Here is a 14,545-nt window from a genome sequence, read left to right as displayed (position 1 = left end):
CTTCAGACTTCGCTCTTCAGAATCGACCCCAGAACTCGCTGATGAAGAGGCCCAGAACCACACGCCTTGAATTCTGGACTCCATAACACCATAAGACCATGAAACATAGGAGCAGAGTTAGGCCATTTGGCCCATCGAGTCTGCTCTGCCATTCAATCATGGCTAATGCTTTTTTCCCATCCTCACTCGAACTCCCCAGCTTTTTCCCCATAACCTTTGATGCCGTGTCCAATCAAGAACATATCAAGCTCTGCCTTAAATACACCCAACAACCTGACCTCCACAGCTGCCTATGGTAATAAATTCCACAAGCTCACTACCCACTGGCTAAAGAAATTTCTCCACATCTCTGTTTTAAATGGATGCCCCCCTATCCTGAGGTTGTGCCCGCTAGTCCTAGACTCCTCCACCATCCTTTGCACATCTACTCTGTCTAGGCCTTTCAACATTCGAAAGCTTTCAATGAGATCCCCCCTCATCCTTCTAAATTCCAATAAGTACAGACCCAGAGCCATCAAACATTTCTTGTTTGATAAAACTTTCATTCCTGGAAATATACTTGTGAACCTCTTCTGAACCCTCTCCAATGCCAGCACATCTTTTCTTAGACGAGGAGCCCAAAACTGTTCACAATATTCAAGATGAGGCCTCACCAGTACCTTATAAAGCCTCAGCATCACATCCCTGCTCTTGTATTCTAGACCTCTTGAAATGAATGCTAGCATGGCATTTGCCTTCCTCACCACCGACTCAACCTGCAAGCTAATCTTTAGGGTGTTCTGCATAAAGACTCCCAAGTTTGTTTGCGTCTCAGATTTTAGGATTTTCTCCCCATTTAGAAAATAGCCTACACACTTATTTCTACGACCAAAGTGCATGAACATGCATTTTCCAACATTGTATATCATTTGCCACTTTCTTGTCCATTCTCCTATTTTGTCTAAGTCCTTCTGTAGCCTATTTGTTTCCTCAACACTACCTGCCCCTCCACTAATCTTCGTATCATCTGCAAACTTGGTAAGAAATCCATCTATTTCATCATCTAAACCACTTATATTCAGCATAAAAAGAAGTGGTCCCAACACTGACCCCTGCGGAATACCACTAGTCACTGGCGGCCAACCAGGCAAAGATCCTTTTATTCCCAGTCGCTGCCTCCTACCAATAAGTTAATGCTCTAACTATGTTAGTAAATTTTCTGTAATACCATGGGCTCTTAACTTGGTTAGCAGCCTCGTGTGTGGCACCTTGTCAAATGCCTTCTGAAAGTCCAAATATACAATATCCTCTGCGTCCCCTTTATCTATCCTACTTGTAATCTCCTCAGAGAATTCCAACAGGCCTCCCGATGACAGGACCCCAACTGCTAGCCGTGAACTCCAGACTCGCTGGCTCGCTGGACTGGAATGTCAGCAGCCTTCGTGATTCCTGTCCACACGAACCTCTGCTCCTGACCCCCACCAACACGGCGGGGGGGGGGGGGGTGGTGGCCACCAGCCTTATTTCTCCTGGTGTTTGCTCACAGCTCTTCTGGCCCAATATCCATCCACAGGTATCATTCGCTTCACGTCCACATCTCTGACCTTCGAGTGTGGCACAGAGGCCCAGGCTTTGGCCTGACTTCTAATTTCCCACACACCCCATAACCTGCTGTATTCCAGGTTTTAGATCTCCGGAGATCATGTACTGACCGCTCTGTGATTCTCTCTCCAAGGAGTCGGGAAACCCGGGCACGTACTTCCACGAGAAGAATCTCCTGATCACGACCAGCGATCTCTTCATCGCCGGGATGGGCACGGCTGCCACCACAATTCGCTGGGCCATGTACATCATGATAAAATACCCCGACATCCAAAGTGAGGAGAAGCTCGGGCATCGCCTTTATCTCAGGTGGTAGTGGGCGAGGAGAAGTCAATGAGGGAAAATATGAATTGTGAGAATGGATGTCAAAAGCTCAGTACAGACACGGTGGGTAGACGGGTCTGTTTCCTTGATTATTACAGGGCAGAATGAAGACATTGAACCCATCATAAGACTATATGATATTAGTCCATTCGGCCCATCGAGCCTGCTCCGCCATTCAATATGGCTGATCGATTTCCTTCTCAACCCCATTCTCCTGCCATCTCCCAGTAACCTTTAACATCCTTACTAACCTAGAACCTATCAGCCTCCACCTTAACTATAGCCAATCTCTGTTCTAAAATGACGTCCTTCTCTTCCGAGTCTGTGCCCTCTGCTCCTCGACTCTCCCACCATTGGAAACATCCTCTCCATATCCACCCCTATCAATATTTGATTGGTTTCAGAGAGAAACTCCAATGAGTGCAGACCCAGAGCCAGAAGAGAACCTCCCTGTCATTCAACCATTCATGAATACTCGTGAATACAGCCAAACTAAAGAGTGTTACTCTGGGGTCAAAGTGCAAAACACGGTACCAACAGTCACACACAACGCAAGATAGCAAGCACAAATGATATCACAATCACGCATCAAAAGAGTCCAAAGCTCATGCAGGCCATTTGGCTTCTTAGCCAGCTGATTGGCTTTGACCTCCTCCTTTAAGGATCTGAAGACACACTTTCTCACGACACTCTGATACTGACCTCCCTGCCATTCCTGTCAGCTCCCTCGCCTTGTTGCACCTCTGCCAATGTGATGCCTCATTCTTCTCTGGATTAAGTTTCAGGCAAACGTTCATTAGGAGAAAAGGAACAAGAAATTCCATCTCTTCAAAGCACACTTATCTGCCACTGATGTAAATTAGCTTACATTTTCCACATTTGCCAGGATGCAGTAATAACTCTGCTTTGCATACCATCCATAGAGATAATTTCATCACAACAGTTAGTTCAAGGGAAAAACAATTACAGAATGCAGAATAAAGAATTACAGTTACAGAGAGAGTGCAGTGCAGGTAGACAATAAAGTGCAAGGCCATATCAAAGTGTCAAGATCCATCGTATTGTACTAGGGGACCGTTCAAGGGTCTGATAACAGTGGGGTGGAAGATGTCTTTGAGCCCAGAGGTACGTGCTTTTAGGCTTTGGTGAATTCTGCCCGATCAGAGAAGGGAGAAGAGAGAATGTCTGGTGTGGGTGGGATCTTTGATGGTGTTGGCTGCTTTACAGAGGCAGTGAGGTGTAGACAGAGTCCATGGACGGGAGGCTGGTTCCCGTGATGTGCTGAGCTGCTTCCTCACCTCTCTGCAGTTTTGTATGGCCTTGAACAGAGTAGTTCCCATATCAAACCAAGATGCATCCAGATTGGATGCTTTCTGTGGTGTATTAATAAACTATTGATGAGGGCCAACAGGTACGTGCTGAATTTCTTTAGACACACGGGTTTCTCGCGACATGTGAAAATTTCTGTTGTATATCAAAGTTCAAAGTCAAAGTACAATTATTACCAAACTATGCATATATGAGCCGGCTGGTGGTGTAGTGGCATCAGTGCTGGACTTCGGAGCGAAGCCTCCCGAGTTCGAATCCAGCTAGCTCCCTTGCACGCTTTCCATCCGTGCTGGGTTGAGCGTCGAGCTAGCAACTCGACCTCGTAAAAAAGAATTTGCCTGCTACAGAAACATCAACGGCAGTTGATGTCCTATGCTCCCTGTGAGTTTAAAGGCAACTTCTCTTTCTTTCTTTAGGTATATATGTCACAACCTTGAGATTCAACTCCTGACAGGCAGCCATGAAACAAAGAAACGCAAAAGAATCCGTTAAAAAAAGATCATCAAACACCCCAGTGTACGGAGAAAGAGGAAAAGAAAACCAAATCAAATCATGCAAGCAAACATCGATCTGAACTGGTCCATAGAGAGAGTCCAAGACCCATAGCTCAGCACGGAACCGAGTAAAAGTCACAGAACAGTGAGCTGAACCCTCAGCTCAATGTCCTGACCTTTCCAATCTGGCCCAGCACCTATTGGTCATCCAAACATTGGTTTCAGTGACTCCTGGGCCTGGACCCCACTGCCTCGATTCAGCCTGTATCCGACCTTTCTGATTTGGCACGGTGATTAAATTAATGGACCTCAGGTCTCCCTCATTCTCAGCTGCAGGCCTGTTGCCTTGCAGAGCCTTGGTTCTTACAGTACTTATCTTAAGTAGTTCCATAAAACATATGATATCATGTCTGTTGCCACACGGTCCTCCACAGTAGAAACATGAAACACTGGACTACGTGCTTTCAGGGTTAGAGATAAGAAGCTTAAAGGCAAAGAGAGGGACAAGTTGTTTACACAGAGAGTCGTAGGTGCCTCGAATGGTTACCGGGGTACCAGTGGAAACAGGTAGTCTAGTGGAGTTGAAGAGGGTTTTAGACAGACCCAGGAATATGAATGGAATGGAGGGATATGCATAACACACAGGAAGTGGGCATTTGGTATATATTGGCATCACAATCGCCACAACAGTCTGGGCTGTCCGACGCGGCACGGTTCAGTAATGGTTAACGTTCGCTCACCACTGAGATTTCACCCTACTGGGATAAAGTTCACCTTTCCCTCCGGCAGAGAGAGTTCAGGAGGAGATCGACAGGGTGATCGGATCGGAGCGGTCGGTCAGGATGGAGGACCGCCGCCACATGCCGTACACAGACGCCGTCATTCATGAGGTGCAGCGGTTCGCCAACATTGCGCCACTGGGCATCCCGAGGACCACGACCGTTGACATCAACTTTCAGGGCTACTTCATCCCCAAGGTGGGCTTCAACGCACAAACCAATTGCCGTGACAAGTATCTCTCCAGCGAGCAGAGTGATTCCATTAGTATCACCCTTCTGACACTGACGGAATCAACCTAACATAATCTATCAACACAAAGTGCTGGAGGAACTCAGCAGTCGATGTTTCAGGCTGAAACCTTTCATCATGAACTGGAGAGGAAGGAGCCAGAAGCCAGAATAAGATGGTGGTGGGAGGAGAAGTTGTCGAGCATCTTTCTCCATCTACCACAAAAGGCAGGATATCCAGTAGGTCACATATTTCAATTTGACTTTCCATTCCCATTGCAACATGTCGGTCCACGGCCTCCTCTACTGCCACAATGAGGCCACACTCAGGCTGGGGAAGCAACACCTCATACAACATCCAGGTAGCCTCCAGGTAACCTGGTGGCACGAACAAGAACCTGTTCCTGAATTCGAGTGTCTGACTTCTGGCTCCTGTACACCTCCTCCCTGATGGTAGTAATGAGAAGAGGGCATGTCCTGGACATTGAGGGTCCTTAATAATGGTATAGAAATAATTATAATGCAAAAAGGGATCAAAATAATGAGGTAACGTTCATGGGTTCATGGGCTGATCGGAAATCTGATGGCAGAGGGGAAGAATGGGAACATTGTGTGCGTCTTCAGGCTCCTGTATCTCCTCCCCAATTTTAGTAATGAGAAGAGGGTACGACTTCCTTCTCTTCTCCTGCAGGGAACCTACATCATTCCTTTACTAGCCTCAGTACTCTATGATGAAACGCAGTGGGAAAAGCCTGAAGTGTTCAACCCAGGTCACTTCCTGGATGCATCCGGCAAGTTTATGAAGAGAGACGCCTTCATTCCATTCTCTACAGGTAACTGATTAACACACAAGTGATTCTGCTGATGCTGGAGATTCAGAGCAACGTACACAAAATGCAGGAGGAACTCAGCAGGTCAGGCAACATCTACGGAGAGGAATAAACAGTCGATGTTTCAGGCCGAGACCCAAGCATTGACTATTTACTGCTTTCCGTAGATGCTGCCTGACCTGATGAGTTCCTTTAAAGTGATTAAAGATTAGCTTTATGCAGCATGTCACTTCTGCATCGAAACATGCAGGGAAATGCTTTGTTTGTGAAATGCGTCAAATCAAGTCGGTGACAATGTGCTGGTGTGACCACGCTTCCGGTGACAATATAGCATGCCCACAGTTCACTAACCCTAACCTGTATGTCTTTGCAATGTGGGAGGAAACGGGAGCACATGTAAGAAATGTACACACTCCTTACGGATAACGGCGGGAACCTAACCCTGATCGGTAATCGTTACCACTGTAAAGTGATTGAACTAACCACCACACTACCATGCCATCTGATCTGGGGAAATTGCCATCAGTGCTTTGACATGAACCATAGTGACTCTTGCCTGAGGAGTGACTTGGATCTGCTCCAATTTGCCTGTTGACATAGCAGGTCAACGTTTCATTGGCTCTTCACTCAATTGGAACATCTGGGCAATGAAAGTGCGTACATCAGAATGTTCTTCATTGACCTAGGATTCCACGTGCAACTGGATCGTTGATTTCCTCACTTGCAGACCTCAGGTAGTTTGGATTGGCAATAGCATCGCCTCCACAATCATCATCAGCGCGGGTGCACCACAAGGCTTTATGCTTAGCCCCCTGCTCTTCTCACTTTATACTTGACTGTGTGGCTAAGCACACCTCAAATGGCATACTTAAGCTTGCTGACTGTTGTTGGCTGAATCAAAGGTGGGGACGATTTGGCATTTAGGAAGGAGATTGAAACACAAGAATACCTGCACATGCTGGAAATCCAAAGTAACACACACAAAATGCTGGAGGAACTCAGTAGGCCAAGCAGCAACTATAGAAAGGAGTAAGCAGTTGATGTTTTGGGTCCTCAAAATCAGAATCAGGTTGATAATCACTGGCATGTGTTGTGAAATTTGTTAACTTTGCAGCAGCAGTTCAATGCAACACTTAATATAGAAGAAGAAAAAATAATAATAATAAAAAAATAAGTAAATCAATTACAGTATATGTATATTGAATAGATTAAAAACAGTGCAAAAACAGAAATAATATATGTTAAAAAGGTGAGGTAGTGTTCACAGGTTCAATGTCCATTTAGGAATCGGACGGCAGAGGGGAAGAAGCTGATCCTGAATCACTGAGTGTGTGCTTTCAGGCTTCTGTACCTCCTACCTGATGGTAACAGTGAGAAAAGGGCATGCCCTGGGTGCTGGAGGTCCTTAATAATGGACGCTGCCTTTGTGAGACACCTCTCCTTGAAGGTGTCCTGGGTACTTTGTAGGCCAGTACCCAAGATGGAGCCGATTAAATTTACGACTTTCTGCAGCTTCTTTTGGTCCTGTACAGTAGCCCCACCCCATTCCAGACATGCAGCCTGCCTGAATGCTCTCCATGGTACAGCTACAGAAGTTTTTGAGTGTATTTGTTGACATGCCAAATCTCTTCAAACTCCTAATGAAGTATAGTCACTGTCTTGCCTTCTTTATAACTGCATCGATGTGTTGGGACCAGTTTAGGCCCTCACAGATCTTGACACCCAGGAACACGAAACTGCTCACTCTCTCCACTTCTGATCCCTCTATGAGGACTGGTTCGTGTTCCCTCATCTGCCCTTTCCTGAAGTCCACAATCAGCACTTTCATCTTACTGAACAACAGGAATTCTGCAAATGCTGGAAATTCAAGTATCACACATCAAAGTTGCTGGTGAACGCAGCAGGCCAGGCAGCATCTCTAGGAAGAGGTACAGTCGACGTTTCAGGCTGAGACCCTTCGAAGGGTCTTGGCCTGAAACGTCGACTGTACCTCTTCCTAGAGATGCTGCCTGGCCTTTCACCTTACTGATATTGAGTGCCAGGTTGTTGCTGCAACACCACTCCACTAGTTGGCATATCTCACTCCTGTGCCCTCTTGTCTCCATCTGAGATTAGTCATAGTCATAGTCATACTTTATTGATCCCGGGGGAAATTGGTTTTCGTTACAGTTGCACCATAAATAATTAAATAGTAATAAAAGCATAAATAATTAAATAGTAATATGTAAATTATTCCAGGACCAGCCTATTGGCTCAGGGTGTCTGACCCTCCAAGGGAGGAGTTGTAAAGTTTGATGGCCACAGGCAGGAATGGCTTCCTATGACGCTCAGTGCTGCATCTCGGTGGAATGAGTCTCTGGCTGAATGTACTCCTGTGCCCAACCAGTACATTATGTAGTGGATGGGAGACATTGACCAAGATGGCATGCAACTTGGACAGCATCCTACCAACAATGGTTGTATCATCAGCAAATTTGTAGATGGTATTTGAGCAATGCCTAGCCACACAGTCATGGGTATACAGAGAGTAGAACAGTGGGCTAAGCACACACCCCTGAGGTGCGCCGCGAGGAGGAGATATCTTTCATTAGGACAGGAAATCTGGTTGAATGGTGACACAACAATGACCTCTCACTCAATGTCAGCAAAACCAAAGGCCGATTAATGAGTACAGGAGGAAGCAACCAGAGGTCCATGAGCCAATCCTCATCAGGGGTTCGAAGATAGAGAGGGTCAATAACTTTCAATTCCTTGTCATTACCACAGCAGGGGATCCGTCCTGGGACCAACATGTAATTGCAATCACAAAGAATGTATTCTACTAATCTTTCTGAGTGCCTATTCTCACTTTGAACAATTTACATTTCAGAGCTCCTAAATCACTGTTTATAATGTTCTATAAATACCTCAGCTGTGAATGGTGTTCAAGCACTCCCTGCTGTTGGTACTGCATGTCTTTGAATACATTACTCTTCCCCCGGATGCTATTTTGCTCCCAGGTTTTATCTCTCTCCTCTTGAAGGAATATTCAAACATTTGAACTTTAGGACAAAAATGTCACACAAATGTAAGAGTTGGAGCCTCTTTAAGTCCAAATGCACCATACAGCAGACCCTTTACTCCGGAATATGCTGGTAGTTCGAAGACAGAAAAGATGGATTTGATAAAGTTCAGCTTTATTTTATAACATCAACATCAAAACACACCATGATATGCACCCGAGTCTGAGGCTGTGCTGGGGGAAGCCCCCAAAAATTTCCATGCTTCCGACGCCAACATTGCATGCCCACAACTTACTAACCCTAACCCAAAGCAACACACACAACACAATAAGTCATTCAGCATCTGTGGAAATGAATAAACAGTTGACTTTTCAGGACAAGACCCTTCCTCAGGACTGGCCTAACCAATCAACCAGAATGCCTTTGGAATGTGGAGGAATCGGAGCACCTGCAGGAAACCCATGCAGCCCCAGGGATAATAATGTACAATACAATCTCCTTACAGACAGTGGTGAGAATTGAACCCAGGGTGCTGGTGCTGTTAAGCGTTATGTTAATCGATACGCCCATGAATGACATGAGCGACTCGGGAACAGGCTAGTCAGAAATCTGCCTTTCTTTATCACACACACCAGATTCCCTCACTCTATCTCAGAGTATCCAGTACTTTCTTTCTCCTTTCTGTCCCTCTCAAAGTACGAGTTGAACAGGTACTACGGATCTGTCTTCACTAGGGAAGACACAAACAATCTCCCAGATGTAATAGTGGCCGGAGGACCAAGGGTAATGGAGGAACTGAAGGAGATGCACATTAGGCAGAAAATGGTGTTGGATAGACTGATGGGACTGAAGGCTGATAAATCCCCAGGGTACTAAAGGAGGTGGCTCTAGAAATCGTGGACGCATTTGTAATTATTTTCCAAAGTTCTATAGATTCAGGATCAGTTCCTGAGGACTGGAGTGTAGCTAATGTTATCCCACTTTTTAAGAAAGTAGGGAGAAAGAAAACAGGGAATTATATACCAGTTAGCCTGACATAAGTGGTGGGGAAGATGCTGGAGTCAATTATAAAGGATGAAATAGCGGCACATTTGGATATCAGTAACAGGATCGGTCCGAGTCAGCATGGATTTTCGAAGGGGAAATCATGCTTGACTAATCTTCTGGAATTTTTTGAGGATGTAACTATGAAAATGGACAAGAGAGAGCCAGTGGATGTAGTGTACCTGGACTTTCAGAAAGCCATTGATAAGGTCCCATGTAGGAGATTAGTGGGCAAAATTAAAGCACATGGTATTGGGGGTAGGGTACTGATATGGATTGTAAATTGGTTGACAGACAGGAAACAAAGAGTAGGGATTAATGGGTCCCTTTCAGAATGGCAGGTGGTGACTAGTGGGGTACCACAAGGCTCGGTGCTGGGAGCGCAGCTATTTACAATATTAATTAATGAAGGGATTAAAAGTAACATTAGAAAATTTGCAGATGACACAAAGCTGGGTGGCAGTGTGAAATGTGCGGAGGATCTTGAGATAATGCAGGGTGACTTGGACAGGTTGGGTGAGTGGGCAGATGCATGGCAGATGCAGTTTAATGTGGATAAATGTGAGGTTATCCACTTTGGTGGCAAGAACAGGAAGACATTACTATTTGAATGGTGTTAAGTTAGGAAAAGGGGAAGTACAACGAGATCTTGGTGTCTTTGTTCATCAGTCACTGTAAGTAAGCATGCAGATACAGCAGGCAGTGAAGAAAGCTAATGGCATGTTGGCCTTCATAACAAGGGGAGTTGAGTATGGGAGCAAAGAGGTCCATCTGCGTTGTACAGGGCCCTGGTGAGACCACAGCTGGAATATTGTGTACAGTTTGGGCCTCCAAATTTGAGGAAGGACATTCTTGCTATTGAGGGAGTGCAGCGTAGGTTCACGAGGTTAATTCCCGGGATGGCAAGACTGTCATATGTTGAAAGATTGGAGCGACTGAGCTTGTAGACACTGGAATTTAGAAGGATGAGAGGGGATCTGATTGAAACATAGAAGATTATTAAGGGATTGGACACGCTAGGGGCAGGAAACATGTTCCCGATGTTGGGGTAGTCCAGAACCAGAGGCCACAATTTGAGAATAAGGAGTAGGCTGTTTAGAACAGAGTTGAGGAAAACCTTTTTCACCCAGAGAGTTGTGGATCTGTGGAATGCTCTGCCTCAGAAGGCTGTGGAGGCCAAGTCTCTGGATGCTTTCAAAAAAAGAGTTAGATAGAGATCTTAATGATAGCGGAGTCAAAGGTTATGGGGATAAGGCAGGAACTGGATACTGATTGTGGATGATCAGCCATGATCACAGTGAATGGCGGTGCTGGCTCGAAGGGCCGAATGGCCTACTCCTGCACCTATTGTCTATTGTCTATGCCTCCTCAATGCTCTGAGCATACGGGGCCAGAATAAACAATTTGACTTATCGAAGGAACAGATGTGCCTTCTCCATCCACTGTTTTTTATGGGAATGGGTATCCCTCGGACACCTTCCGTACTCTAAACTGATGCTCCCTGTCCTAATTTGCTGGCAGATGCCATGTCTCCAAGGATGTTACAATGATTGGGTAATTATATAGATTTTAGAGATTTAAAGAATATTTATCACGAGTATATTGAGATATCGAGACATATAGTGAAATGTGTCATTGTGCCAAGGATGTGCTGGGGTCAGCCTGCAAGGGTTCCCTTGCTTCCGGCGCCAACTTAACACGCCCGCATCTTACTAACCCATAAGTCTTTGAAATGTGGGTGGAAACCGGAACACCTATAGGAAACCTGCACCGCCATTGGGAGGAGGTACAAACTCCTTACAGACAGTGGCGGGAATTGAACTCTGATCTTAGTGTTGACGCTGTGCTGCCATATAACGAGGAGGCCGTCTGGGTTAGGCTTGCCCTCTTTGGAACGGAGATGACTGCAAAGCGATTTAGCCGCAGTGTGTAAAGTTATGAGAGGTGTAAATGGGGGAATATAGAACACAGAACAGTATGGGAACAGACCTCCAACCCACACCTCTGTGCTGTACCCAGTAACAAATGTAACTAAATCTCTTCTGCCCGCACGCGATCCCTATCCCTTCATCTCCTGTCTAGCAGCCCGTGAGTACAGCATGTCTGTTGTATCTGTCTCCACCAGTGCCTCTGGCAGCTGTTCCAGGTACCCACCGCTCCCTGTGATAAACAACTTGTCCCGCCCATCTCTTTTAAACTTACCCACTCTCAGCATGTTCTCTGGTATGAGATATTTCTACCCTGGGATGACCTTTCTTACTGACTGCACTATCAATGCCTCTCATGATTTTATAATCCCCTACCAGATCTCCCCTTGGCCTGTATAGCTTCGGAGGACACAGCCTCTCCTCATAGCTCATACTCTCTCATTCAGGCCACATCCTGGAGAACCTCTTCTGTACGCTCTCCAAAACCTCCACATCTTTCCTATCACAAACAGGAGGAATTCTGCAGATGCTGGAAATTCAAGCAACATGCACAAAAGATGCTGGTGAACGCAGCAGGCCAGGCAATATCTATAGGAAGAGGTACAGTCGACGTTTTGGGCCGAGACCCTTCGCCAGGACTAATGAAGGGTCTCGGCCCGAAACGTCGACTGTACCTCTTCCTATAGATGCTGCCTGGCCTGCTGCTTTCACCAGCAATTTTTGTGTGTGTTACATCCTTCCTATAATGGGTGATCAGAATTGGACACAATACTCAAAATGTGGCCTAACGAAAACATTATACAGCCGTGACAAGACTTCCTCACTCAATGCCCCGACCCACGAATGCAAACATACCATATGCCTTCATTATCTCCAATTCAGGTCTGCAAGACCCAGCAACATCCTTGTAAATGTTCTCTGTACCCTTTCAATCTTATTTATATCTCTCCTGTAGCTAGGTGCCCAGACCATGCTGAATGAATTGATGCTCTGTGACTTTATAATATCATATCATGAACTGTCTGTCAAGGAATGCCATTTACAACATTGAAGTCAGGACTATTACATCTACTTCTCCCTCTATAGATGCTGCCTGACCTGAGAAGCACTTCCACCATTCGCTGTTTCCCACTGTACTCTGTCTGTAGTGTTAATGTTTTGCCAAGGTCGCTGCTAACACCAGGGCTTGTTACTCGTCACAGGGCGCAGGAGCTGTCCTGGAGAGACGCTGGCCAAAGTGGAGCTCTTCCTGTTCTTTGTGACCCTGCTGCAGAAGTTTGACTTGGTCGCCCTGCACGGAGCCGAACTTGACCTCACCCCTGTCGTCGGTGGGATACTGAACCCACAGCCACACCAGCTGCGTGCTGTAGCTCGCCAGCAACACTGCTGACCAGGCCTGGCATTCGCAGAGCCGGCCGGTATCAGGACCAGTGGGATTTTGTTGCACCGCATCAAGATGGGATTCTATGTTAATTGTTCATGGAGTGTGAGTGTCTGTAGAACCATTGTTGTGCTTTCTATTACATTTACCCAGCTGGTTTAATGACCAGAGAGGGGATTAAAATAGAGAGCTGATGAAAAGAGGTACCATTTTAGTGTGTCGTCTTTAAACCTCGTCATTCCAAAAACATTATGACACAATCTGTAGAATTTCAAACTGACCAGTCATTTTTTTCCTATACTTTTCACATTAAAATCTAAGCTTCCCCTGTCCCAACTGCCCAGTTTTTGTTAAACCGAGGTCCACCTCTTGGGAATGTCATCTCTTTCCCTTTCCAACTCCTCCTTCATTGACCTTAGGGTCAAGAAACTCAGGTAGCTGCCTGAGCCACGTCCTCTGGCAGCTCCTTCCATACCCTGCACAGGATCGGAAGCTGTAGAAAGCTGTAAGCTCTGTGAGCTCCATCACGGGCACCAGCATCGAGGTCACCTTCAAAAGAAGATGACTCAAGAAAGGTGCCATCCATCGCTAAGGACTCCCTCCACCCAGGACGTGCCCTCACCTCATTACTACCATCTGGGGGGAGGTACAGGAGCCTGAAGACCCACACTCAACAGCTTCTTCCCCTTGGTCATCAGATTTCTGAATGGACAATGAACCCAGGAACACTACCTCACTATTTTTTAGCTCTCTTTTAGCACTACCTATTTAATCTAGATTTTATATACTTATTGGAATTTACAGTTTTTTATTATTATGTATTACAATGTACTGCTGCCTCAGACAACAAATTTTATGATATCCGAGTGTGGCTTCACCAGTGATTTACGCAACCAGAACATAATGTCCCAGCTCCTGTACACACTACCCAGACTGATGACGGCCAGAGTGCTAACTGCCTTTTACACTGCCCGGTCTACCTGTGATGTTATTTTCAACAAACAGTGCATTTGTACTCCTATGCCAAACCCTCTAGTCCTGGCAATGTCCCCATAAATCTTCCATATACTCTTTCCAGTTCAACCATGTTTTACTCTAACAGGGTGACCAAGACTGTATCCAGCACTTACAAAGATTTTCAAGAGAATTTAAAGATTAGCTTTATTAGTTGAATATACATTGTCACGTACCCCGTGACGGGAATAAAGAACCAGCAGAAATAGAATACACTTTGGAGTCCAGTATTGCTATTAACTAATGATATTTATTAGTAACTATGCAATACAATAATATAAGTGCAGATAAATCAAACAGGTTAGCAATGATTATATATAAGTAAGTGTGGAATACATATGAAAACCAAGCTTCTTCAAGTCTAGGGGTGAATAGATAGTCTTACGATAATGAGTAAACTTCAGTTCACTTTGTGGTATTGAGCTGAGTAGTGATGGAGAGAGAGGGAGAGATTTGAGTCTTCAGGTGAGCTGATGCCGTCGATCTTCTCGTTGTCCTCTGAAATCCTTTAGAAGTCACCGACTGTGACCGCAACAAAGGGGACTGGTTTTCTGTGGTGGAGCTATCACCCAGATGAGGGTGGACATATGGACAACTCCCCACTGGTCACT

At 45.6% G+C, this 14,545-nt stretch overlaps 1 protein-coding gene across 1 annotated transcript in view; it reads left to right on the top strand.

The window, feature by feature from the left end:
- The window catches only part of LOC134346541 (cytochrome P450 2K1-like), a 40,071-nt gene extending 26,935 nt beyond the window's left edge, over positions 1-13,136 (top strand). The window contains exons 6-9 of the mRNA XM_063047955.1: positions 1,715-1,856; positions 4,518-4,705; positions 5,427-5,568; positions 12,742-13,136. Of these exons, the coding sequence (XP_062904025.1) occupies positions 1,715-1,856; positions 4,518-4,705; positions 5,427-5,568; positions 12,742-12,929 (660 nt within the window). The 3' untranslated portion in view covers positions 12,930-13,136. The remainder of the gene's footprint in view (positions 1-1,714; positions 1,857-4,517; positions 4,706-5,426; positions 5,569-12,741) is intronic.
- Positions 13,137-14,545: the final 1,409 nt, after the last annotated feature.

Source organism: Mobula hypostoma, chromosome 5 (assembly GCF_963921235.1).
Source record: "Mobula hypostoma chromosome 5, sMobHyp1.1, whole genome shotgun sequence".
NCBI classification, from domain to species: Eukaryota; Metazoa; Chordata; class Chondrichthyes; order Myliobatiformes; family Myliobatidae; genus Mobula; species Mobula hypostoma.
Note: the sequence above shows the minus strand (reverse complement) of the source record. Positions and strands in the feature narration are given on the sequence as shown.